General features: G+C 39.6%; 1 protein-coding gene across 1 annotated transcript in view; it reads left to right on the plus strand.

Moving 5' to 3' along the window:
• CNTLN (centlein) overlaps positions 1-25,433 on the plus strand; it is a 245,707-nt gene that overhangs the window by 165,284 nt on the left and 54,990 nt on the right. The window contains exons 23-27 of the mRNA XM_038769522.1: positions 4,500-4,594; positions 9,072-9,607; positions 15,641-15,803; positions 16,926-17,016; positions 18,164-18,387. Coding sequence (XP_038625450.1) covers positions 4,500-4,594; positions 9,072-9,607; positions 15,641-15,803; positions 16,926-17,016; positions 18,164-18,387 — 1,109 coding nt within the window. The remainder of the gene's footprint in view (positions 1-4,499; positions 4,595-9,071; positions 9,608-15,640; positions 15,804-16,925; positions 17,017-18,163; positions 18,388-25,433) is intronic.

Here is a 25,433-nt window from a genome sequence, read left to right on the forward strand (position 1 = left end):
ACGTTCGTTTTGTCATGAAATCCTGTCAGTTCTACCGTCACAACTGTAGAATCTGCACTTTCCTCTCCATCCAAACTGATACTGTGCTGATTCAAGCACTTATCATTTCCCGTCTTGACTGCTGACCTCCCTGCCTCCTGTCTCTCCCCTCCTCAGTCCATACCTCACTCAGCTTCCCGAAAAAACCTTTTGGTCCATAGCTCCTCACTCCTCAGATTCTTTTGATGGTTGCCCTTTCCCCTCTGTATCAAACAGAAGTCACATACCGTTGGTTTCAAGGCGCTCAATCAGCTCTCACTAATTTACTGCAAACCAGTCCACACACGGTAACTCCAGCTTGTGCTCTGTACATTGATGTCATCTATCCCACTACCGACCCCTTGCCCTGGAGCTCCCTCCCCTTTCATATCTAACAGTCTACCACTCATCCCACCTCAAAACCCTCCTGAAATCACATCTCCTCCAAATGCCTTCCCCGACTAAGCCCTCATTTCCTCTGTCTGCCCTCCCCATTATATCGACTGTGTGCTTGACTATATTCCCTTTAAGCGTTTTGATACTTCAGCTCCACAGCACTTGTACTCTACCATTTCTCATATCTGTAATTTATTCTACTGTCTGTCTCTCCAGGTAGACTGTGAGCTCCTTGTGGGCAGGGCTTGTGCCAACTCTATTACACACTTAGTACAGTGTTCTGATTGGTTGATCATCAGGCCATCTGTATCTCTGATTTATCACTTCTTCATTCAGAGTGTGATGGCAATGCAGTATAGAATCTAGACCAAACTCTAGGTCCATAGAGCTGTAGTATTGCCCAACCTTCGTATAGCCATGAGACCAGGAATCCACCCATCCACCATATTGGACTTCTTGAACAGTTCAGTCATCATCACTTATGGGCTATACCCAGCATCAAATGGCAGGACAGCATCATAAATAAAATCCTAGAACAAAGTCAGCCTCCTAGCATTGTTGCTATTTTCACTGCAGCACAACTATGCTGGATCTGGCCCTCAAGGAGAATGGATGACAGCAGGCTACCCAAGCCATTGCTGCTTGGTAAATTGGTATTGGAAAACCAAAAGTAAGGAGGCCAAAGAAACAATTTAAAGATGCAAAACAAAAAACCTCAGACAATCACTAAGTATAGATCAGTGTGATGCAGTATAATCAGAAAAGGAGCAGCTCTGTTAGTATTAGTAATAATGTTTATTAAGTACTTAGTGTGTGGAACACTATAGTAATCACTGGGAAAGATTACACTGGTAAGAATTAGTTGAAATAATAATAATAATTAATAATTATGGTATTTTAAGCGCTTACTATGTGCCAATCAGTGTTCTAAGTGCTGGGGTAGATACAAGGTGATCAGGTTGTCCCACGTGGAGCTCACGATTTTAATCCCCATTTTACAGCTGAGGTAACAGGTGCAGAGAAGTTAAGTGGCTTGCTCAGGGTCACACAGCAGACAAGGGGCAGACTGAGGATTAGAACCCACGTCCTCTGATTCCCAAGCCCGTGTGCTTTCCACTAAGCCGTGCTGCTTCTCTAGTTATGGTCCCTGTCCCTTGGAGTACTCACAATCTGTTGAAGCAGAAACTCCATAAGAATCATATAAACAGGAGGCAAGTGAAAATATCTCAAGGAACTGCAAGCAACAAATATTATAGCACAATGAGGGTCAACTTTCTGTGTGCCCCAAAATGAAGCCAGAAACACACATATATACTAATTCTGTCTCATTTTCTCCCTCTCCTTCACACTCTCCCTCTCCTCTCTTTCTCTCCAGATATTTAGGTAGAGAGACACAAGATAATGACATCAGATAATTAGAGAGATTTCCTGTTCCATAGGGCGTTTGGGAAGCAATTTATCCTTAGGCTCCAGAGTCATTAAATCAGTCATTCATCAATTGTTTGTTGAAGGAGGGTGGTCTATTGAAAGAGCATTGGCATGGGAGTCAGAGGACCTGGGTTCTAATCCCTGCTCAGCTATTTGCCTTCTGTGTGACCTGGGGCAAGTCACTTAACTTCTCTTGCCCTCAGTTTTCTTATCTGTAAAATGGGGATTCAATACCTGTCCTTTCTCCTATTTAGACCTTGAGCCCCATATGGGACAGGGACTATGTCCAATCTAATTATCGAGTATCTACTCCAGCCCTTAGAACTGTTAGAAAGGTTACAGATTATGGCAGAAGACAGAATGTCCTGGAGAAAATATATCCATAGAGTCACTATGAATCGAAAATGACTCGACAGCACTTAATAATAATAATAATAACCCTAGTCCTTAGTGTGGTGCTTGGAACACAGTAATCACTTAACAAGTACCACAATTATTGTCATCATTATAATTATTATATTGGGTGTCTGCTATATGAGGAGAAAAGTTCTAAGTGCTTAGGGAGTGCACACATTGTAGTAAAGGGCACAATCCTTGCTTCCATGGAGTTTACAGTACTGGGGGAGGCAGTGAATTAATGACTATATCATAGTTAAGAAGCTAGAGCATAAATGTAAATAATAGACACACATGAATATATATAGATATGTGATATATATCAAATATGCAAATAAATACAGAAGCAGCGTGGCTCAGTGGAAAGAGCATGGGCTTGGGAGTCAGAAGTCATGGGTTCTAATTCTGGCTCCTCCAGTTGTCAGCTGTGTGACTTTGGGCAAGTCATTTAACTTCTCTGTGCCTGTTACCTCATCTGTAAAATGGGGATTAAGACTGTGAGACACGTGGGACAACCTGATCACCTTGTATTCCCCCCAGGCGCTTAGAACAGTGCTTCGCACGTAGTAAGTGCTTAACAAATGCCATCATTATTATTATTATTATTATGTAAATTCTGACATTATCGAGATGATTTTTCACCCTACTACCCCTCCAGCATTTCTGCATTACCAAAGCACTGAGGTGTCCACTCCCCACCGTAGCAGTTTATACATATCTTTAAATTCTGTCACTTTCCTCTACCTGTAATTTATTTTAATGTCTGTCTTCCCTGCTCACTTGTAAACTCCTGCTCTTTGCAGAGCCCTATACTAAACACTTGGAATTTGTAAACATGATCCTAGTCGGTGGAGACAGAAGCTAAAGAAAATCACACATAGGCAAAAGTAATAGCTTATAAGGATATGTACATACAGCAGGCATTCAGGTGACTGAATATGCATAAAATATGAAAAGGATTTACATAATGTTTTTGTGTTACTTAAGAGTATTGTAAATGAATTCAGTACCACTGTGTTGGGGGACTGCACTAGGATCATGGGAGCTAATAGATTAATATCAAGGTAAAGGTAAGCATTTCCCAGATGAAGAGTCCTACCTTTTCCCATTTTCATTTTCATTAGAATAGTTTTCTCTTTATTTCATGAATGCACAAGTTTTAATTGGGTATGACATGTTCCAAAGACAAAAGAAACACTTAATTCACTTTAACAAACTTATTAGTCACTGTTTACACCAAAAGAATTGCTAATCTACAGAGAATAACATTGTTTTCCCTTTATCCTTCTTTGTTGAGAAATCAAAGTTTTTCACTGATATACTAATATCCATCTGTGGTTAAAAAGGATACCTTTAAGCAAAATCCTTCTTAATACCAAAGAAGATACGTATTCATTTAAATATTGATTTGTGTAGAGCTGTTTCATTTAGGTTCCACATTTTCTTTTAAGAAATGGTTCCATCATGTCCAAAATTATTTGCAGTAAAATGCTTCCTTTTTCTCCAAGTGGTATAGCCAATAGGAACGTTTACAATTCACAAATCAATTTTTGATCTGACGTTTTTGTAACCATAACAAAAATGTGACGTGGTTCATTTGGGAAATGATTGAACCAATGGTAAATTAAATGTGTTGGGAAGAGTCTTGCTATCTGTCAGATGCAGAGCTATGGAAGGAATTTGTAGAGTCAAGTTCACATTGCTTAGCTGAATGAGTTTCTAATTGTTATGAATTCACAACTTTATGGGGAAATGATCTGTGCGATTGATCTTGCAGAGAACATGATCTTTCACTTAACACAAAAAAGGGTTTAAAGTTTCAGTCCATCCTAATTCTGTTACTATTTGCTTTGTTCACCAATCACTCTGATCCTCCTGGCAGGGAACAAGACCCAAAGAACAAAACTAGTAGTGACTGTGTAGATAAAAAGACAATGAATTCTGCTTTTAAGGCAAAGAGGGAATAGTCTATAAAAGAATGAAAATGGGAATGAAAGTATAGCATCTTTAACCTGCAGATCTATTGTACCTTTGAAAAGCTTGTGCTATGGAAAAAAAAACCCACTGTGATAGTACAAAAATTCATAATTATGTGACTCGAGACTTTGAAAGAGGTCACTGTTCAGATACTGACCAAAGACTTGACAGGAAAATGGACTACATTATTCATAATTGAGAAAGTAAAGAACATATTTCCTTAAAATGACAGAGTGGTGTTTCAGAGGTATATGAGGTGTCCTAATATATTATTTATTCTCTAGCAGACCTACTCTTTAGACTTGGTGAAGATGATGGGGTCAAGAATAGTACGCCAAAGAAGAATGTGAAAGAAATGTTGGATCAGACATTGCAAAAGGTAGTCTAATCTTTAAAATATTGAGCAGAACAAGTTAAATTTGAATTTTAACATAAAGGATTGGACTTTAAAATTGGAACCGTGAACTTTAACCTTGTGTTGAATGTTTAATTTCTGTTCATATTTCAAAATCATTGGCTTGCCAAAACTGAAAAAAATATCAGTGTAAGTGTAGTAGATATTGAAGAGCTCTGTTTGTGCCTGGACAAATTAAAAATCTGTTCAAAGGTCAAATGAGAAAAGAGAAAATGACAGATAATACTTCAGCATTTGTTTACCCTATATACCTTGTGTGTTTAGAAAGAGTAGTGTGACTTATTTGCCTTGCATTCTTATCAAATATGGAAGCCTGCAACTTAGGCAAAAGGGAAAATGATGTAAATGTTTTGGGTTTCACCGCTGTGATTTTTGGTAAGTACTCATTTTCCAGTTTTAAAATCAAACTAAAATAAAGTATTGTATAGGTAAATTGCCTTTCTTATTGCCTCTATTGCAAAATTGAAACCTACACAAACATTCCAAATTTATCTCCAAATTCACTTCAATGGAAAAGATATTTCTGTGCATATTCTAGGTATTAATCAGCCTAACAATGGCAGTGGCAATTTTTCTTTAAACCCTTTCATTTAACAAGTAAAAATTCAAATTCTAATTCATATTTTGGTGCACAAATAAGGTTATTATGTTAACAGGTGTTCACTTAAGGGAGTTCAGTTGTACTTTACCATATGTTTAGGTTTGTTACAAAGAAAATGAATTTTTTAAACAGACATTCCTTTATCTGGTTGTCATTTGACTAAACTGTGTTAGTTTTGCTGCTTACAAATCTTTAACACTGAAATTAAATCGAAACTACACAACCGTGTAACCTAAAATGCCAATATGGCTACTTCTATTCATCTTATATCTATGAATTAAGTTGTAGGAAGTACAGTAATTTTCAGCAGGTGATGTGATTGCCTATACTTATAACACTTGCCATATGGTCAGGTAATGAAGGCTGTCATCTCATTATTACCGAATGACAAACATCATGTTAAAATAATAACACAGAGAACAAGAAATGCTCATGTTCATTTATCTTAAGGTGGAGTGAGTAATTGAAATAATTTGAACACTACTTTCTGGGATGTCACACAGTTTATACTAACTTATCATCTATATCTCAGCACTATAATTTTGTTTGCCAGGTACCGTATAATTTTTATCTCCGGATATATGGAACTATATTGCAGCCTCAGGGTCTAAAACCAGACGAAACACATTCTTCTTTTCAGATATTTTAAATTCTTAACTATCCAGGATTACGTATGATAGCTAAATAACTGAAACTTCTTAATTAGGGCCATTTTGCAAATTAATATATTAGTGTATCATTATCTTAATATTGAATGATACAAGATAAACCGGTTATGACTTCTGTCCTTTGTAGAAGTGTTTCCCTATTTTTAAAATGGCATCTAATTTTACTTAGCAAGAATCTTCATAACAGAAACACCTAAACTTGCGGGAGAGATAAAAGAAAAACACATTCTTCAGGATTGAAGCATGTTAACTGAGGATGGTGGATCATTTTCTTGGTAATTCAGTGAATGGACACTCAGAATGATATCTTTGTAAGAGTTTTCTGTCAAATGAAATTGGCCATTTATTTCCATTAAAATCCTTTTTAAGGCAGGTGCTGAAACAAAGAGATAATAAAATGCCTCTTTGGATATAGGTTATTGAAAACCTTTTGATAGGCATTCAATATTTGTGATGGGAAAAGTGATAAATCAGCTAAAATTAAATATCTAACTTAATCTTCAACAAATTTCAATAGTCTTTGTTTCCAGAAATTGAAATCAACATGTCACTAACCTCAGTAAAATATAGGTCACTTTACAGATGAGATAATTGGGGCACAGACAAGTTAAGTGACTTGCCCAAGGTCACCCAGCAAGCAAGTGGTTGAGCCGGGACTAGACCCTGGTTTCCTGAGTCCCAGTCCCATGCTCTGTCGCCATTTGTGGTCTTTCGGGGTCACATTTAGGACCCCTTGCCCAAAATAGAAAGCGCTGTATTAATTGCAACAGCCTCCTCATCTACTTCTGTGGACTCATAGGGAAGCAGCTGGGCTAATGGGAAGAGCAAGGGCCTGGGAGTCCGAGGATCTGGGTTCTAATCCCGGTTCTGCCACTAACCTGCTGGGTGACCATGGGCAAATCACTTCTCTGTGCCTCAGTTTCCTCTTCTGGAAAATGGGATTTCACTACTTGCTCTCCCTCCTAGTTAACTGGAAGCACCATATGACACAGGGACTCTGTATGACATGATTAAATTGTAGCTTCTCCAAAGCTTAGTACAGTGCTTCAATAACACCACCATCATTATCATTATTATTATTGTCATTATTAATATTATCTCTTTCTGTTGGAGTGGAGGTGACCGTACAGTGAACTAAGTAGAAGAGCCTGCATCAATCAGTGATCTTTCTGCTTAAGAAGATACTGTAGCAATCCCCCATCTTCTTCTCAAGTCAACAGTTAGACTCTCCATAATTATAACAGTAATAATATTAATAATTAAGGTATTTATTAAGTGCTTACTATATGTGAAACACTGCACTGAGCTATGAGGTAGATACAAGATAATTGTCAGACTCAGTCCCTGTCCCACATGGAATTCCCAGTCTAAATGGGAGGGAGAAGAGGAATTTAGTCCCCATTTTATAGATGAAAAAACTGAGGCACAGAGAAGTTAAGTGATTTGCCCAAGGTTTCACACCATACAAGTGTCAGAGGAGAGATAAGAACCCAGCTCCTCTGACTCCCAGTGCTGCGTCCTTTCCACTAGGCAACACTGCTATGTTGACCCCTGAAGGCAATAGAAGTGACTTTATTTTAGACTGGGAACCTAGGCATTAGCCACTTAATGGTTCTAAATTCCTTAGGTGATAGTACAGCTTCCTGCTTTGGTCATGAGTTCTAATCTTGGCTTCACCACCTGTCTGCTGTGTGACCTTCGGCAAGTCACTTTACTTCTCTGTGCCTCAGTGACCTTATCTGTAAAATGGGGATTGAGACTGTGAGCCCCATGTGGGACAGGGACTGTGTCCAACCTGATTTGCATGTTGCCACCCCAGCACTTAGTATAGCGCCTTGCAAGTAGTAAGTGCTTAAGAAATACCATAATTATTATTATTGTTATTAAGCAGTTTTTAGAGTTCAACTCTGTAGAGTTGAAAGACATGTTCTCTGCCCACGGGGAGCTTTTGGTTTTAGATGGGGAGACAGACATTAATATAAAGAAATAAATTAGGGATATAGGTACAGAAGTGATGTGGGCCTGAGGACAAGGGTGAATATCAAATACTTCAAGGGTACTGATCCACGTTCAAGGGTGACGAAAACGCCATTTTACAGATGCGGTAACTGAGGCACAGAGAAATGAAGTGACTTGCAGAAGGTCACACAGCAGACATTTGGCAGCGCCGGGATTAGAACCCAAATCCTTCTAATTCCCAGAGTCTTGTTCTATCCACTAAGCCACACTACTTCTCAATGGAACAGAATGTAGCAATGCCATATATTTATCCCCATGAAGTCTCCAAAAGAAATTGTAACCTTCCCAAATGCCTAACTTATTACCAGGGAGCAAATTAGGCACTGGGAGAATGGAACTTTGTGGAAGGTGTATGTCTGAGCAGCGTGGCTCAGTGGAAAGAGCCTGGGCTTTGGAGTCAGAGGTCGTGGGTTCAAATCCTGGCTCCACCAGTTGTCAGCTGTGTGACTTTGGGCAAGTCACTTCACTTCTCTGGGCCTCAGTTCCCTCATCTGTAAAATGGAGGTGAAGACTGTGAGCCCCCCGTGGGACAATCTGATAACCTTGTAATCTCCCCAGCGCTTAGAACAGTGCTTTGCACATAGTAAGCGCTTAATAAATGCCAATATAAAATAAAAAAAAAAACTTAATGCCTGTCTTGCAGAACTGCACCTTCACATGCATACTGGGAATCATAGGTTCACCTGTATCAATTACTCAGAGCTTAAGAAATTCCATCAAATTGTCCCTTTCTGTCTACCTAGTTTCAAATTGTTTTGAAGTTTGGAATATTTTGATTTTCAGATCACTTTAAATTCTGCAAATATTGTTTGACATGAATTAGCATGGTGAACCAAAGCACTAATGATCTCAAAATGCATCAGCCAGATTCATTTGCATATCTAGGCTTCTGTGTCACTTTGTCTAGAATTTTAACTTCTTTTACCATCTGCCCTTTGCTCGACAGATGTATTATTGCATTTTAGAATGTATTCATCTACGCTACTTTAGAATTATTTATAAAAGGACCACTTCAGGTAACTTTTGTCCTTGTGCTAAATGAATGTGATTTGTACTTTCATAATGTAAATATGATTGTAAGGTGCAATGATCTCATTTCCCTTAGTAAGAAAAAGGTGAAAAACAGTTCAAAACTCAAATCTTTTTGGTTTAGGTGAGTCATATGGAAAAGAAATTACTGTCCTTTGAGGAAAAGTCCAAGCAGTTGAAAGAAGTGAATGAAGAATTAACCAAAGACAACCATGGTATGAAAGTCTCCTTGAAACAGTACAGAGAGGCTGCAGAATGCAGAGAAAGAGAGCTAGAACATCTCCTGAAGGGAAATCGAGAAATGAAGAGAGACAAAGCTGAGCTTCAGGTGAAGCTCGGCAAGCTGGAGAAAGAAGTCACCTCCCTCCAGGGGCAAGTGGCAGAAGCTAACGGGTTGAGGAAGGAAAATGAGGAGCTGCTGACTCAAGTGCAGAAATTGCAGCCCTTGGTGGATGAAGCCAAAGCCTGGATGGCCACCGTGGGAGAGGGCTGTGGGCGATGCGACTCTAAGGCAACCAGCACCAAGGTTAAATTCAAAACAGGCAAGAAAAAGAGCTCTATGGGATGTCACCAAGCTTTTCTCAATCAGTCCATCAAGGTTACGAGCAATATGTTTGAGAACTTCAGTAAGGACGGCTGGGAGGATGTGAGTGAAAGCAGGTACGGCTCTCATTAACTTAGCTCTGTGGAGGGGACACTGTGCATATGTAAAGCACTAGCAAATGGAGATTGAATTTCAACTACTGTCGATTTGGTATTCAGAAAAAATACTGTTAGATCCTTTGAAATACCTTGGGAGGTCTTGTTCTGAGCTTATTGACTGAAATTTGCATGCAAAATTAGCCACAACTGCATGAGTATTTGAATAGGTGCCAGGAAACCCAAAAGAAGGCAATGCTTGATTTCTTCCAGTGATGCTATTTTCATGCAGTCATGAGGCTTGAAATTGACAGTTTGGCAGGTTGATTTAATTTGCTGGCCCTTTGCATATTCACCACTGACAGCTAAGGATTCCCAGGCAAGCCGACTAAGTCAGTTTAGTTATCTTGTGACATGCCAACCTGGGAGAAGGAACATTTTTTCTCCTTAATTTAGTTAGATAAATTTTGAATGACCCACTTCAGCTTGTTACCAGATGTCTACAAGCTGTTTAACATCCTTTAAATTAAGAACCATCTTCTCTAATTATTTCATGTATGTTTTATGCAAAGTCATTGTACTAACTTTAATTGAATGATGGTTAAAAATGAGTTCTCTAAAGTTATCACTGCACAGATTCACAGGCTTGAGTCATATGGCCCCCAGTGAGTAGCAACGCGAATGCACTCTAGATCTGTGATACATCTCACTCAAACTTTTATACAGATACACAGGTGTGCACACACAACACATGCATGACAGATGCTGGAGTTCATCAATAAAGCCACAAAGACAAATGGGTATTCGGTATGCTTTTAGGATCTAACTCTGGCTAGACTATTAGCTGCTTTGGTGGCATAGCTCATGCCCATAAACTCATTTAGTACCGTGCACTGCATAGAGTAAGTGCTAAATAAATACTTTTGATTCATAGCACCTTTTCATAGTTCATTCTCCAGTCACGAATTATTGCCAGAGTCATTTGTATTTTCGTATGTATCATGTCATCAGGATTTATTGGATTATTTTTTACTTCTCACACTTTTGCTCATTCTGATAATCATAAGAAGGGCTTCATGCCAAAAAGAAAAAAAAATAGACCCGATCAGATCTCCATTCATTGGACAGCTCAGTGAACATCTTCCCAACTTCTTTTCTCTGGGCCCTCCAAAAAAAAAAAAAAAAAAAAGTAACTTTGGGTCTTTTGAATTCCTTTCCAACCAATAATATTACTTCAATAAAGATTTCATGCATTTGGCTCTGATGCCTGTGCCACTCATATCGTGAGTAGAGTGGTAGCCCACAGTACCGTCATGTAACCATAAACAATTAAGGGCCAAGAAGGAAGAATGAGATTCTATGTTCCTGTCAGCAAATAGACACTCTGAGCCCCCCAAGGGACAGGGATCATGCCTAATTCTCACCTATGTATTCTCTCCCAGTGCTTAGTACAGTGCTCTACACACAAGCTTTTAAGAAATGCTGTTATTACTACTGGACTATAAAACACATTCAAATTTGGAAATTAAAAATTTAGGGAAAAAACAATTCATGAGTTACTTAGAGGAGGGAAAAAGAGAAAATACAATAGGCTATTTTCAAAAAAATTCCATTTTCAATATCATGATGTTTATTATAATCTGGAGTGCCTTCCCTCATTCACCCCTTAGAAAAGTGGCAGTCAAAGAAAAAGAGGAGAGCTGAGGATAGAGCATGACCCTGGGCGTCAGAAAAACCTAGGTTCTAATCCTGACTCTGCCACTTGTCTGCTGTGTGACCTTGAGCAGGTCTTTTAACTTCTCTGGGCCTCAGTTATTTCACCTGTAAAATGGGGGTTAAGCCCATGAGCCCCACGTGGGACATAAACTGACTGTGTCCAACCTGATTAGCTTGTTTCTACTACAGCTGTTAATTCAATCTTTGGCACAAAGTGTGCGCTTAACAAATGAATAAATAGAAAAGGTGACAACAGTTGCAGGATGGAAGGGGAGTGGGAAATATATGGAAGAGGTATGTTTTGGGTTTTTTGGGTGTTTTTTTTTTTTTTTTTTACTGTGGAGGAGGCAAAAAGTTACAAGAAAGCCACCCATAGACACAGGGATGGAAAGAAGATGAAGTTAAGCCAAAAGTAAAATATCTATCTATCTGTCTATCTATCTATATATTCTAACTGGGGTCAGCACCATTCTGTGGTGGGAGAGAAGCAGTGTCAAAGGGAATAGGGAGATTGGAAGGGAGGCAGTCATGAGGCCAGGTAGGGGAAGGGTCTGGATCGTTCCCAAGCCAGGTCGGGGACCCTGTTCCTCCAGCCACCTCAAAAGAGGAGAACCAAAAAGGATGGGAAAAAAATCAACACATGTTCTTGTGCTGTTTCTGGGGTTTCTCTGAAATAGCCGCTGGTATCACTTTAGCAGCAACCTGTCCCATTAGCTTCCACTGGGTCCTAAAACCCCAAACTGCCCAGTTCTTCCCTTCCCAGGACATGCAGATTTGGGGATACCTGCTTAGCAAACGTTAAATCCCTGCATTCTTTCTCTGCCTCTACACTTTGCCTCAAGGCCAGGCGTTTCTCCAAAGGCAAGGGGGTTAATTGGGGACTAGTTTGCCACCCCACCTCCTGCGGCTGGCTACAGGGAACTTGTGGAGAGAGCCCTTCTCACCTCCCCCCCCCCACCCCAGCCCCCAACCACTCTCCCACTTCCTCCTGGCTCACCTTCATCCTTCCCAATCCTTCCCTCTCATTGATTAGGTTCCAAGTTGATACCATTAGTAGCTGTTCAATTAATCTTTCCTCAGGGAAAGGCACTTAAGAGTGAATGTCCTTCTGGGTTCCTCCTCCCCCTCCTGAGTTTGGGGGCTAATTCAAGTGGCCACCACAGTTCTAACCATGTAATCCAGAAGAGGCACCTTTCCCCTTGTTTATCCTTCCCCTGTGGTTACTTTAATGGAACTTGTATGGTTCTTTCTCCTCCTAGCATAACCCTCCTCTCCTCCCCCTTCACTTCTACCAAAACCATTAGTCATAGAGCTGCTCACCCTCCCCACCTCCCATGCCTCTTTGTCAGGCTCTACTCAGGCAGCAGCTGCCAATGCTCCCCAGAGAGGAGCAGGTACTTAGCTGTTCTGCAAAAGCCCACTCAAGTTAGAATGCTCCAGGTGGGGAAAAAAGAGGGTGAGCAGCCCCACAAATCCTCCCCGGTGCTTGTATCTGAAAGAGAAAACCAGCAGCAACTGAAGGAATGGAGGGTTGGATAGACTGAGCCCCCTCCTTCCTCTCCCCCTCCTCCCCCTCTCCATCCCCCCTGCCTTACCTCCTTCCCTTCCCCACAGCACCTGTATATATGTATATATGTTTGTACGTATTTATTACTCTATTTTACTTGTACATATTCTATTTATTTTATTTTGTTAATATGTTTTGTTTTGTTCTCTGTCTCCCCCCTTCTAGACTGTGAGCCCACTGTTGGGTAGGGACCGTCTCTATATGTTGCCAACTTGTACTTCCCAAGCGCTTAGTACAGTGTTCTGCACACAGCAAGCGCTCAAATACGATTGAATGAACAAATGAATGAATGTGAGATTCAGTGTTACATTTACTGCATGACAGAATGCTCGTGAAGCACTCAGTGGCAAAGAGGCTTCTTACCATTAAAATTCCACAGTTTCAGTGTCTTCAAACATTCTATTTCAGCTTTTCTCATTCAAATTAATTAGTAGAGTACCTATTACATTTGGTGGAGAATTTGTATATCAGTACTTATTCCAAAAAAGATAATGCATATTCATCGCCTTGTAGAAATAATCAACTAATTGTATTAAGTATGACCTGAACTTGGGCTCCTTCATTAGATTTTGAATATGTGTTTATCACATTTATTCAGTTTTACATAACTCTTTAATATTTTTTCAACAGTGCCAAGTAAATACATAGAAAGAAGTAAACTTTTCTTTCTGAAAAAAAAAAAAAAAAAAACAAAACAGTGCCACGTAGCCACTAGGTTCTCATTTCCTCAAAACGTCTGTATTTTCATCAGCCCTCCCTGTATAATAATGCATTCTGCACTAATACTAGTGCTTCTGCATTGGGGTTTTATGCCTTTAGCAATTAATAAAATGAGGAAGAAAGAAATTCAGCAGGTAAAGCTGAGAAGATATTTCATTGAAAACCTTGAAATGTGATTAGATCTTTCCTTTTTGATTCAGCTTTTCATTTAAAAAGTTGCAAAGAAGAGGTGAGCTATCAGAAATTATATTGTTCACACACCCATCTTTCAAATAAGTAGTGATATCAATACTCCCATCTTTCCCAGCAGTATCTCTGAAGGATATATATCTCAATTCCTCTCAAAATCTACCCTGCACCGCCAACCCCCTCCCTTCTTACTTTATCTTACTTTATCAAAACACTTGCCCCCTTCCTTCTTCCTTCCCTGACTGCCATCTTCTACCATTCACTCTCCAATGACTTCTCACTGCTTTCAAACATGCATATGTACCCCTATCCTTAAAAAACAAAACAAAACAAAAAAACCCTCCTTCGATCCTACGACTCTCTCCAGTTATCACTTCATCTCCCTCCTGCCATTCTTCTCCAAACTCCAATCTGGCTTCCACCCCCTACACTCCACAGAAACTGCCATTATATTATGTTCAAATCCAACTGTTAGGCCAGTTGCTAATTGTAAGGCTATTGCTAATGGGAATATCTTTTCAATTTCAAGAAGTGTACATAATGATCTGGTTTTCAGTGAACTAATTGTATAAATTGCAGCAATATCTAAAGTTTGAAGCCTGAAGAAATAAAGGAATTCCAAAGACATGGAGCCTTCAGTGTAGACGCTCAATTCAGAGTTCCAATCTGATATGCTTCTTTGTATTTTCTGGTTGATCTATCCTGTTTGTTTTTAATTTTTAATTTTTTTGGTATTTGTTAAGCACTTACTATGTTCCAGGTGTTGTCCTAAGAAAAATTAAAGTGAAAATAAAATTCAAATGCAAATTACTCTATCTTTAAGTGTTGCTGGAGCAACCTAGTAGCATAATCATTTTTCACATTTGAAAATTACCATTAATTTGACATGTACCAAAAATATACCACTTCTTAAAGTATTCATTTTGCAGTGAATGCAGTGCTCAGTGAAATGCACTGGATCAAGATTGATCAGTCACTTATACATCATGTAGACTGGGATGCCTTTCCTGATTAAGTATGCCAAATCAATCAATCAAGCAATTTTATTTTTGGAGCTAAATCTCATCTCTTTACCTTCCAAGCCCTTCTAAAAGACCACCTCCTCCGGGAAGCTTCCCTCATTAACCCCCTTATTTTTTTTGTTAATGATGTGCATCTAGCTTTATTTCTATTTAGTCTGATGACTTGACTTGTCCACATGTTTTGTTTTGTTGTCTGTCTCCCCCTTCTAGACTGTGAGCCTGTTGTTGGGAAGGAACCGTCTCTATATGTTGCCAACTTGTACTTCCCAAGTGCTTTGTACAGTGCTCTGCACACAGTAAGCGCTCAATAAATGCGATGGAATGAATGAATGAATGAATCCATACATCAGTAGGTGTAACTAGTACCTTTATGGTCAGGAATATGAGTTTTAAAAAAGGAAAATAACTAAAGGAGTAGATACTAGCATTTGCTGAATGAACCCTTTTTGTGGTATTAAGCGCTTACTCTGTGTCAAGCACTGTTTTAAGCATTAGGGTAGATACATGTTAATTAGGTTGGACAAAGTCCCTATCCCACATGGGGCTCATGTTCTAAGATGGAGGCATAATATGTATTGAATACCCATTTTAAACATGAGGAAACGGGAACACTGGGAAATTAAGTGGTTTGCCTAAAGTCACGAGCAGGAAAGTGGCAGAACTAGGATTAGAACCCATGTCCTCTGACTCGCAGGCTTGTGCTGTTTCCACTAGGCCTTGCTGCTTCCCAGCAAGTCTTCATTGGCAACATTACCTAGAATGGATTATTTACAAAATGACTGTAGACTTGGAACTAAAAGAAGAAATTGAATTGACTAATATTTATTCTTGTTAATTCAGTGATTCTGAAATACAGACCTCTGAATGCCAGGCAGAAATTACTTTAAAAGACAGTCCAACAAGAGATGGAAAAGATCACCAAAGAAAATATCAAACAGAAGATAATCACATGACACAAACTGAATCAAATGTAGAATGCAGGGAGCAATTATATCCTAAAAAGGTATACCATGCATTTTTACATATTTTTAAACAATCAAAAACTGTAGGACAGTTTCCTTTTATGCTTACATGTGTTGAGAGTCTCACAATTGACTTGTCAAGTGTATGTTATTGTTACTATTGAGTTCAACTTTTATTTGTGTGAATGCAATGCCAAAAGAATTACCCAACAATCTTTGTAGTAGTTGCTTTTTGTTGCAGAAGTTGATATTGTAATTAATATTTCTTGTGTTTCCATTTTATTTTACAAAATGAACTTTTTAAAAATATATTATCCATAGCCCTTTGAAGGTAGGGTCCAGTGTGACTCTGGGGACTAGCTGCCTAAAGTTTAAAGCCTAGAAAGAACCATAGAGCTAAATACAATTCATCGCCCCTCTTGAGCCTCCCTTTCCCTTTCTCTTTCACCTTGCTGTCCTACCCAGTGACGTTAGTAGATAAGCCAGGCCAATAGGTAAAATGATGTGGAATGCAAGTTAAGATCCACATTGTGTCATATAAGCAGCGTGGCTCAGTGGAAAGAGCACAGACTTGGGAGTCAGAGGTCATGGGTTCTAATCCCAGCTCCGCCACGTGTCTGCTGTGTGACCTTGGGTAAGTCACTTAAATTCTCTGAGCCTCAGTTACCTCATCCGTAAAATGGGGATTAAGACTGTGAGCCCCATATGGGACAACCTGATCACCTTGTATCTCCCCAGCGCTTAGAACGGTGCTTTGCACATAGTAAGCACTTAACAAATGCCATCATTGTTATTACTAAGGAGAAAAGCACTGTATATAATCCACAAATGGGTGAAATATCACCTGAACCAGATTTGGGATCTTATTGCTTGTTGTGTTTTGAAACTAAACTTCAGGAAAATGACCCTTCTAGCACTCATCACAGTTGTTATGTAGGCTTTCTGGTTCTGTTTAATGAACTTTATCTTCTGACTTTAATTATTCAACTTATTAATTCTTGGGAATTTAAATACATAAGTAATATTTTTAGTGTAGAAATTGTAGCTGGACTAATGTAAGGATGATTTCATTTTTCTGTCTGAAAATTGTAAGATCATTTATATTTGACATATTTGTTTCAGTTTAATACTTTACCCTATACCTGTTTTGGCTTTTTATTCAGCGCAATATCCACAAAAAAGATTTTGTAAAATCATCTATAAAACGGACACAATTTCCTTCCAAGAAATTTTATCCATCCACCATCACTAAAGGTGAGAACATGATTCTTTGCTGCCCTGATCATTTTTCTGAAATGTTGTACTGAACATGACTCTTTGGTCCTCAAAAGCATTCAGTGGTTACCCGTTCAGTCCATCAATCCATGGTATTTATTGATCACTTACTGTATGCAGAGTATTGTACTAAGCGCTTGGGGAGAGTACAGTGCAAAAGAGTTCGTAGACATATTCCCTGCCTTAAGGAGATTACAAGCTTAGAGGGGGAGACAGTTATAAAATAAATTACGGATATGTACTTAAGTCCTGAGGAGCTGAGGTTAAGGTGAATAGCAAGGGTTTTCAGGGTACAAATTCAAGTGCAAGGGTGACACAGAAGGGAAAGGGAGTAGGGGAAATGAGGGATTAGTTGGGGAAGCCTCTCGGAGGAGATATGATTTTAATGAAGCTCTGTTCTGTCATATATGAATGGGGAGGGAGATACAGGCCAGAGAGAGGATGTAAGGAAGCATCTCTGAATCAAGCAGAAACATCTGATCATTGGCCTTTCCCCTCATTTATACCTTTTCTGCTCCCAGTACACTCCAGCTTGTCCTCTTCAATATTCCCATGCTCACCTTCTCATTATGCCTCATTCTTTTAGACTGTGAGCCCACTGTTGGGTAGGGACTGTCTCTATATGTTGCCAACTTGTACTTCCCAAGCGCTTAGTACAGTGCTCTGCACACAGTAAGAGCTCAATAAATACGATTGATTGATTGATAAATTCTCGACTCTACTGTTCATGCCCTTCCTGCCTTGCGCTCTCGTAACTAGACCACAGCTCTCCCCATCTTCAAAGCCCTTTGGAAATCTCAACTTCTCCAGGAGCCCTCCCCCAATTAATTTCTAATCGGCCTGGGTTTTATCCCTCCTTCCTGTCACCTAATCACTTAAATACTCATTTTTGTACATACCATTTGAAGCAGTTCCTTCTAATATCATCCTTTTATCTTCTTCTCCTATCTGAAAATTGTTCTGTGTCTGTCTCTCTCATGAACTCCTTGACACTATTTTCTACCTTTGCTCTTACAATGTTCTGCACACAGTTGATGCTCAATAACTACTATCAATTGATCTTTAAGAGTCCTGAGAGAGAAAACAAAAACTGCACATTTGATGCTATTTGATACTTTGTTTTCAGTTACCAGAGAGAAACGGAAGAATATTTATATCCAGAAACCAGGAAATTCTGTTGTTTTATTACGGGATAGGATTATGTCCTTGCAGCAGCAAGTTCTCATTCTACAGAGTGCCAAAAGAACAGCTGAAGCTTCCATTAAGGAATTTAAATCATCCAATGAAAAGCTTATAAATCAGCAAAATGTAATGGATCAGAAATTGATGTCCAGCAAAAAGGTGATACAGGTAAAAAAAAATTCCACATTATTCTAAAATAGAATGAAAATATCAAATTTCAGAAATGGAGATTTTAAGAATATGATATGTACATGTTTGTAATATTTGCACATTTGAAATCATTGCCAAGCAATTGCACATTAATCAAAATTGCTATATTGCTAAATTTTCTGATTGAGGGAAGGCATTGAAAGAGCCGATGGTTTTGGAAGGCTACCAATTTCTCCTCTCTGTCCCCCCCGGCACACATGTGTTTTACCTGTTTTCCTCATCTATGTTCAACGCTCTTCTTCAGCATCATAATTAATTTTCAGAAATTTTCTTAAATTTACTTTTTACATTTTTCTTTAAGCAGAAAAACTTACCATTTTTATTGTAAATTAAGTATTTACACCAACAATTTTACCCAATTACTGGTTGCAAATAATAGTTTTAAAGCATTTGAAGATTCTAACTTAAATGTGTAAGTTATTGCACTGTAATTTACCTGTCCAATGGTCCATTTAGCTAAATTGGGCTTCTAATGTGAATTTCTTAATCACACCAAACACCCTTGTTCCCAAGTGTTCTATTCAGTCTTACAATTGAATTGATTTGAAGAAATTAGAGGTTTCAAGAGAAAAAGAAAAATCTTCCAGTCCACGTTCATGCGTATATCTGCTTTTAGAAGGAAAGAAAAGCATCCATCTTGAGAAGGTTGCTGCTTTGTATTTAAAATGTAAAGTTTTAAATAAACTTCCCATTCATATCTTAACATAACTCTCTTCCTCTCTTCAAAGCCCTACTGAAAGCTCACCTCCTCCAGGAGGCCTTCCCAAACTGAGCCCCCTCTTTCCTCTCCCCCTCCCCATCCCCCCACCCTACCTCCTTCCCCCCCTCCACAGTACCTGTGTATACGTTTGTACAGATTTATTACTCTATTTACTTGTACATATTTACTATCCTATTTATTTTGTTAATGATGTGCATCTAGCTTTACTTCTATTTATTCTGATGACTTGACACCTGTCCACATGTTTTGTTTTGTTGTCTGTCTCCCCCTTCTAGACTGTGAGCCTGTTGTGGGGTAGGGACCGTCTCTATATGTTGCCAACTTGTACTTCCCAAATGCTTAGTACACTGCTCTGCACACAGTAAGCGCTCAATAAATATGATTGAATGAATGAATCAGTGAATAACCCGGTGCCATATATGGATTATGCATCTTTGACTTTCCAATGTCTTATTAAGAGCAACTGCTTGTCAGGGTATTTATGGAGCGCTTACAGTGTGTGCAGAGCACTGTACTAAGCACTTGGGAAAGGACAATGCAAGAGTTAGTAGACATTTAAAATCTGTCATTTTCATCAAGCTATGTGTTTTCTTGCCTTTCACAGTTGTAATGACTTCTGGATAGTTTTTCAGAGGGACGGCTATTCTCTCTTCACAGTAGTATTTGTACTGGGATTCTTTGGTCTGAAATGGCTGCTGTAATGTTACAGAGCACCTTGAGGGTTTCTTTATTTTCTGAAAGCTTGGCATTTAGCCTTTTTGGTAGACTGGTCACCACTTTTGGGTGCATTAGTTTTATTGATCGTTCACATTTGTACCATATGATTCAGTGGTTTGTCCAGCACTCAGCTCCCTGCATGGCTGCAGTGATCTATACATCTTTCAAAGATGGAAGATGATGTAATCTATATGATGGCATTTTATAGACCTGGAGTGCATTTCTGATGTCTGTCTCTTATTTGGAAGGTGGAAGGTTCTGTTGGTGATTATGAGCTGATGTATTAGCCGAATAAAGTAGATCGTTGCTATTTAGCTTTCTAAGTCATGAAATTCACTGACTTGTTACCATGTTTCAGCATCTCTACCCACCTGTGCAGTGAAAACTCCCATGATGATCAATTTATCAGATTTTGGAGTCACTATCCACTGTTTGGCTCTTTAAAGAAATTTCTTTTTTTTATTTGGCATTTGTCGTTGGTGGTGTATGTTCATTTATTCATTCAATCATATTTATTGAGCGCTTACTGTGTGCAGAGCACTGTACTAAGCACTTGGGAAGTACAAGTTGGCAACATATAGAGATGGTCCCTAATGATGACCACAAAGTGTTTTGTCACTTAGACATCTGGCTGATGTGGGAGACCTGCCTGATAGGAAATCCCAAACCAACACCAAGTCTACCACCAGTGGTGTTGTTTTGAATAAGAAGAAAGTGCCTCTATGTCTTTCATCAGATAGTCTTGTTTCGCTCAATGTTGCAGTGGCAACTAAGTACCTGGTCAGTTCATGAGCATCCTTATGTAAGCATCAATCTGTGTTGAATTCATGTGCCTTTTTTTTTTCCTAATAGAGCACTGCGAGTTTTTAGTTCATGGGAGTAGTCCCATGGGTGAGCCAGTCTTGAGTTTGGTAAGGCTGACAATTTTTATTGCAGCTTTTCTAGCCCTTCCTTATTTGGGTTGAATAGTGCATTCCTAAAAAGTGCTCCTCAGAAACCCAGGGCGGCACTGACCATCACTGATTACTTATCAATCAGTCAGTCGTATTTATTGAATGCTTACTGTGTGCAGAGCATTTACTAAGTACTTGGGAAATACTACAGTGCAACAGAGTTCGTAGACACAACCCCTACCCGTAAGGAGCTTGCAGTCTATAGGGGAGACAGGTTGCATCTTCTCTTTTAAAAAAGATGGTATTTGTTAAATGCTGTCTCTGTGCCAGGCACTGTTCTCAGCGCTGGGGTAGAGAAGCAGCGTGGCTCAGTGGAAAGAGCCCGGGCTTGGGAGTCAGAGGTCATGGGTTCTAATTCCGGCTCTGCCACATGTCTGCTGTGTGACCTTGCACAAGTCACTTAACTTCTCTGAGCCTCAGTTACCTCATCTGTAAAATGGGGATTAAGACTGTGAGCCCCACGTAGGACAACCTGATCACCTTGTGTCCCCCTCAGCGCTTAGAACAATGCTTCACACATAGTAAGAGCTTAACAAATGCCATCATTATTACAAGCTAATTAGGTTGGACACAGTCCCTGTCCTGTATGAGGCTCACAGTCTTAATCCCCATTTTGCAGATGAGGTAACTGAGGCACAGAAAAGTTAAGTGACTTGCCCATGGTCACACAGCAGACATGCGGTGGAGCCAGGAGTAGAACTTAGGTCCTCTGAGTCCCAGGCCCAGGCTCTCTCTATTAGGCCATGCTGCTTGCCACATCTCCTCCAAGAAGCCTTCCCTGATTAAGCCCTCTTTTTCCCAGATCCCTGTCCCTTCTGTATCATCTGTGCACTTGGCTCTGTAAACTATGGGCATTTGATATTTGCCCCATCCTCAACCCCATGGCACTTATGTATATCTCTTTAAATCATATATCAAAAATTATGTATTTAAGTTAATACATAACTCCCCCTCTAAAGTATCAGTTTGTTGTGGTCAGAGAACATGACTGACTTCTCTGTTGTACTCTCCCAGGCACTTTTGTACGGTGTTCTGCACATAGTTAGTGCTCATTGAATAGCATTGATGATGATTGATGATGGATATTAAAATAGATTAGGGATAGATACATAATATTTGTGGGGCTGAGGGTGGGGTGCTTAAAAGACGCAGATCTAAGTTCATAGGTGATGCAGAAAGGGGAGTTGCAGAAAGGGGAGTAGGAGTAGGGGGAGAGTGAGGGCTTGGTCAGGGAAGGCCTCGTGGAGAAGATGTGATTTTTTTTTTTATAAAGCTTTGAAGGTGGGGAGAGTGATGGTCTGTCCATTATGAAGGGGAGGGAGTTCCAGGCCAGAGGAAGGATGTGGCAAGGGGTCAGCGGCAACATAGATGAGAGAGCTGAGATGAGGTACATTGAGTAGGTTGGTGTTAGAAGACTGATGTGTTCAGGCTAGGTTGTAGTAGGAAATCAGCGAGGTTAGATAGTAGAGCTTATTGAGTTTCTTTATGTTGTGGAGGAACATGGGCAAGAGGTTCTTGAAGTGTGCGGAGACATGAACTGAAAGATTTGTGAGAAAAATGATCCAGACAGCAAGAGTGAATCAATCAGTTGTATTTATTAAGCTCTTATTGTGTGCAGAGCACTGTACTAGATGATGATGATGATGGTATTTGTTAAGCTCTTACTATGTGCCAAGCACTGTTCTAAGCGCTGGGGTAGATACAAGGTAATCAGATGGTCCCACATGGGGCTCACAGTCTTAATCCTCATTTTACAGATGAGGAAACTGAGGCACAGAGAAGTGAAGTGACTTACCCAAGGTCACACAGCAGACAGCCCACGTACTCTGACTCCCTACCCCATGCTCTTTCCACTAAGCCACGCTGCTTCTCCACACTTCTCCGCGCTTCAAGCACTCGGAAGTGTATAACAGACACATTCCCTGCCCTAAAGAAGCCTACAGTTTAGAGGGGAGTAATGACTGAAGTGGGGAGAGCCAGGAAGCAGCAGGGAGGTCAGCGATGAAGCCGATGCAGTAGGAAAGGTGGAACAGGGTAAGTACTTGGATCAGCATAGTAGCAATTAGGATGGAGAGGAAAAGGCAGATTTTAGAGTTTTTGTTAAGATAGAATCCACAGGATTTAGTGACAGAATTGAATATGTACGTGAATAAGAGGTGTCAAGGATATTGCTAAGATTGCGAGATTGTGCAAGAGGGATAGCGTTGCTGTCTTCAGTGATGAGAGAGACAAGGTGAGGACAGAGTTTGGATGGGAAGATGAGAAGCTCTGTTGTGGGTTTATTAAGTTGGAGGTGTTGGTGGAACATCCAGGAGGAAGCATGAGGCTACAGAGGAGAGAGATCAGGGCTGGAGAGGTAAATTTGGGAATCATCAGCATTGAGATGGTAATTTTGGCCGTGGGAACCAATGAGTTCTCCGAGGGAGTGGGTGTAATTGGAGAATATCAGCAGTCATATGACTGATGTCCTCAGCTTGGGTAGAAGGTATCCCACCACCTGTAGGACATGTGTTTAAATTGTTTTTCCAATAGTGGTAACGATTTGCACAGCGCCCAAGCCGCACATTTCGCTCCTCTCATTCTAACCTTCTCACTGTACCTCGATCTCGTCTATCTCACCACCTGCCTCTCTCCCACATCCTGCCTCTGGCCTGGAACACCCTCCTTCTTCATATCTGACAGACAATTACTCTCCCCCACCCCTTCAAAGCTTTATTGAAGGTACATCTCCTCCAAGAGGACTCCCCTGCCTAAGCCCTCCTTTCCTCTTCCACTGCCTTCTGTGTCACCCTGACTTGCTCCCTTTATTCATTCCCTCGCCCAGCCCCACAGCACTTATGCACATATCTGTAATTTATTTATTTATATTAATGTCTGGCTCCCCCTCTAGATGGTAAGCTCGTTGTGGGAAGGGACTGTGTATGTCATATTGTATTGTGCTCTCCCAAGCACTTAGTACAGTGAGCTGCACATAGAAAATGCTCAATAAATGATTGAGTGACTGGCAGACAGAGCCATCCATTCTTTCCTAGTAGTTCTCTATCACCAGCAGTACACCTTGTGAGATGGCTATTCAGATTTGGGGGCCTCATTAATCTCCATGGGCTATTAGACTATCTCCAGGCTTGCTGTGCAGCAGCAAACACTGCTCTGAAAACCTTTGCATTCTTTTCTAATTACCAAAGGGATGTTCCAATGCCACCAAATGGGAAATCCGTGTTTTAAGAAGATACTTGGGATACCTGCCAAGTAAAAATGGAGTTTAAAAAAAAAAACACTGCAACCACTGCAGAGTTCATGCACATTTTAGTGAGAACACCATGATACAGAGGATCAAGTGGTGTGTGTAAAATGCACATTCTTTTTTTAATGTTATATAGGAAGCTATCCAAAACTCACTTACTGTAGGCATTTCAAGCCTCAGGTTGTTAGCAAGTAAGTTACGTGTCATACTTTAATGTGTCATTATGAAAGGGACTTTAATTTTCATTTTTGAATTTAAATATCTTTGCTGTACAAGATATTATATGTCTCTTGCCTATGGAAAGAAACAGACACTCTTTAAAATGGAGAACATGTGAGGTTTAACATTTGGAAAATTTTCACTTCTGAAGTGGCTTCAAAGCCTGTAAATGAGACTTTTCATTCACCATGGATTGAGTGAAATCAGTGTAAATCCTAATTGACTAGAATTACATTTCATTTACAGTGTGCAGTTTACATAGTAGACTGATGAACTAACCCTACCTCCTTTAGTATTAGTATCCTCTATTTGTAAACTAGCCCTTTTGATGAGTTGACGGAAAGAAAGCTCTCCCTTAATAGGTGAGGACAGATGTTTTTGCCGTCAATACTTTATTATAATCCCTCAAGGCTCTAACAGTATAAAATCAACCCTGGATTTGAGAATTAAACATTCCAGATGTTCATTTACAGACAGATTTTGAAGCTCATCCAACCTGAGGATTTGTTGGCATCTGTTGATCTCTGTGATATGTTTTTTATTTGAAATTTGGTGATGCATATTTTAAGTTTAGTTATTGATTTACCCTGGCTCTTCAGTCTTCTAGTCATGCTGAATTTTCCATTCTGCCCAAAGATTTCCACTTCTTTTGTCTGTTTTGAACGATGAATGATAAAATTATTGCATTTTGAAGACATAAAGTTTAGATTCTTCTCTAAAGATTCCACAGAGCAAGAATTGAATCAGGCTTCTGTTCAACCGACTAGTAGTGAAAATATATTTCCATAAGAACTGTTTCCCAATAGGGATTCCAATCTTTTTAGCATTCCATAGGCAATGTAATGAATCTCTTAAAGCATTCAAGAAAAGTTTTCAAAAAACATGGACTTTCCTTTAGTCCTTTAGTTGAATATTTTTCTTAATATTTCTGGAACATAATGTGGAGAATTATAATAATAATAACAGTAATAGTTGTGGTATTTAAGTACTTATTGTGTGTCACTGTATTGAGCACTGTGCTGAGCATTGCAGTAATAATAATAATAATAATTTTGGTATTTGTTAAGCACTTACTATGTGCAAAGCACTGTTCTAACCTCCCGCTGGGGAGATTACAAGGTGATCAGGTTGTCCCACAAGGAGCTCACAG

The sequence above is a fragment of the Tachyglossus aculeatus genome, chromosome X4 (genome assembly GCF_015852505.1).
Source record: "Tachyglossus aculeatus isolate mTacAcu1 chromosome X4, mTacAcu1.pri, whole genome shotgun sequence".
NCBI lineage: Eukaryota > Metazoa > Chordata > Mammalia > Monotremata > Tachyglossidae > Tachyglossus > Tachyglossus aculeatus.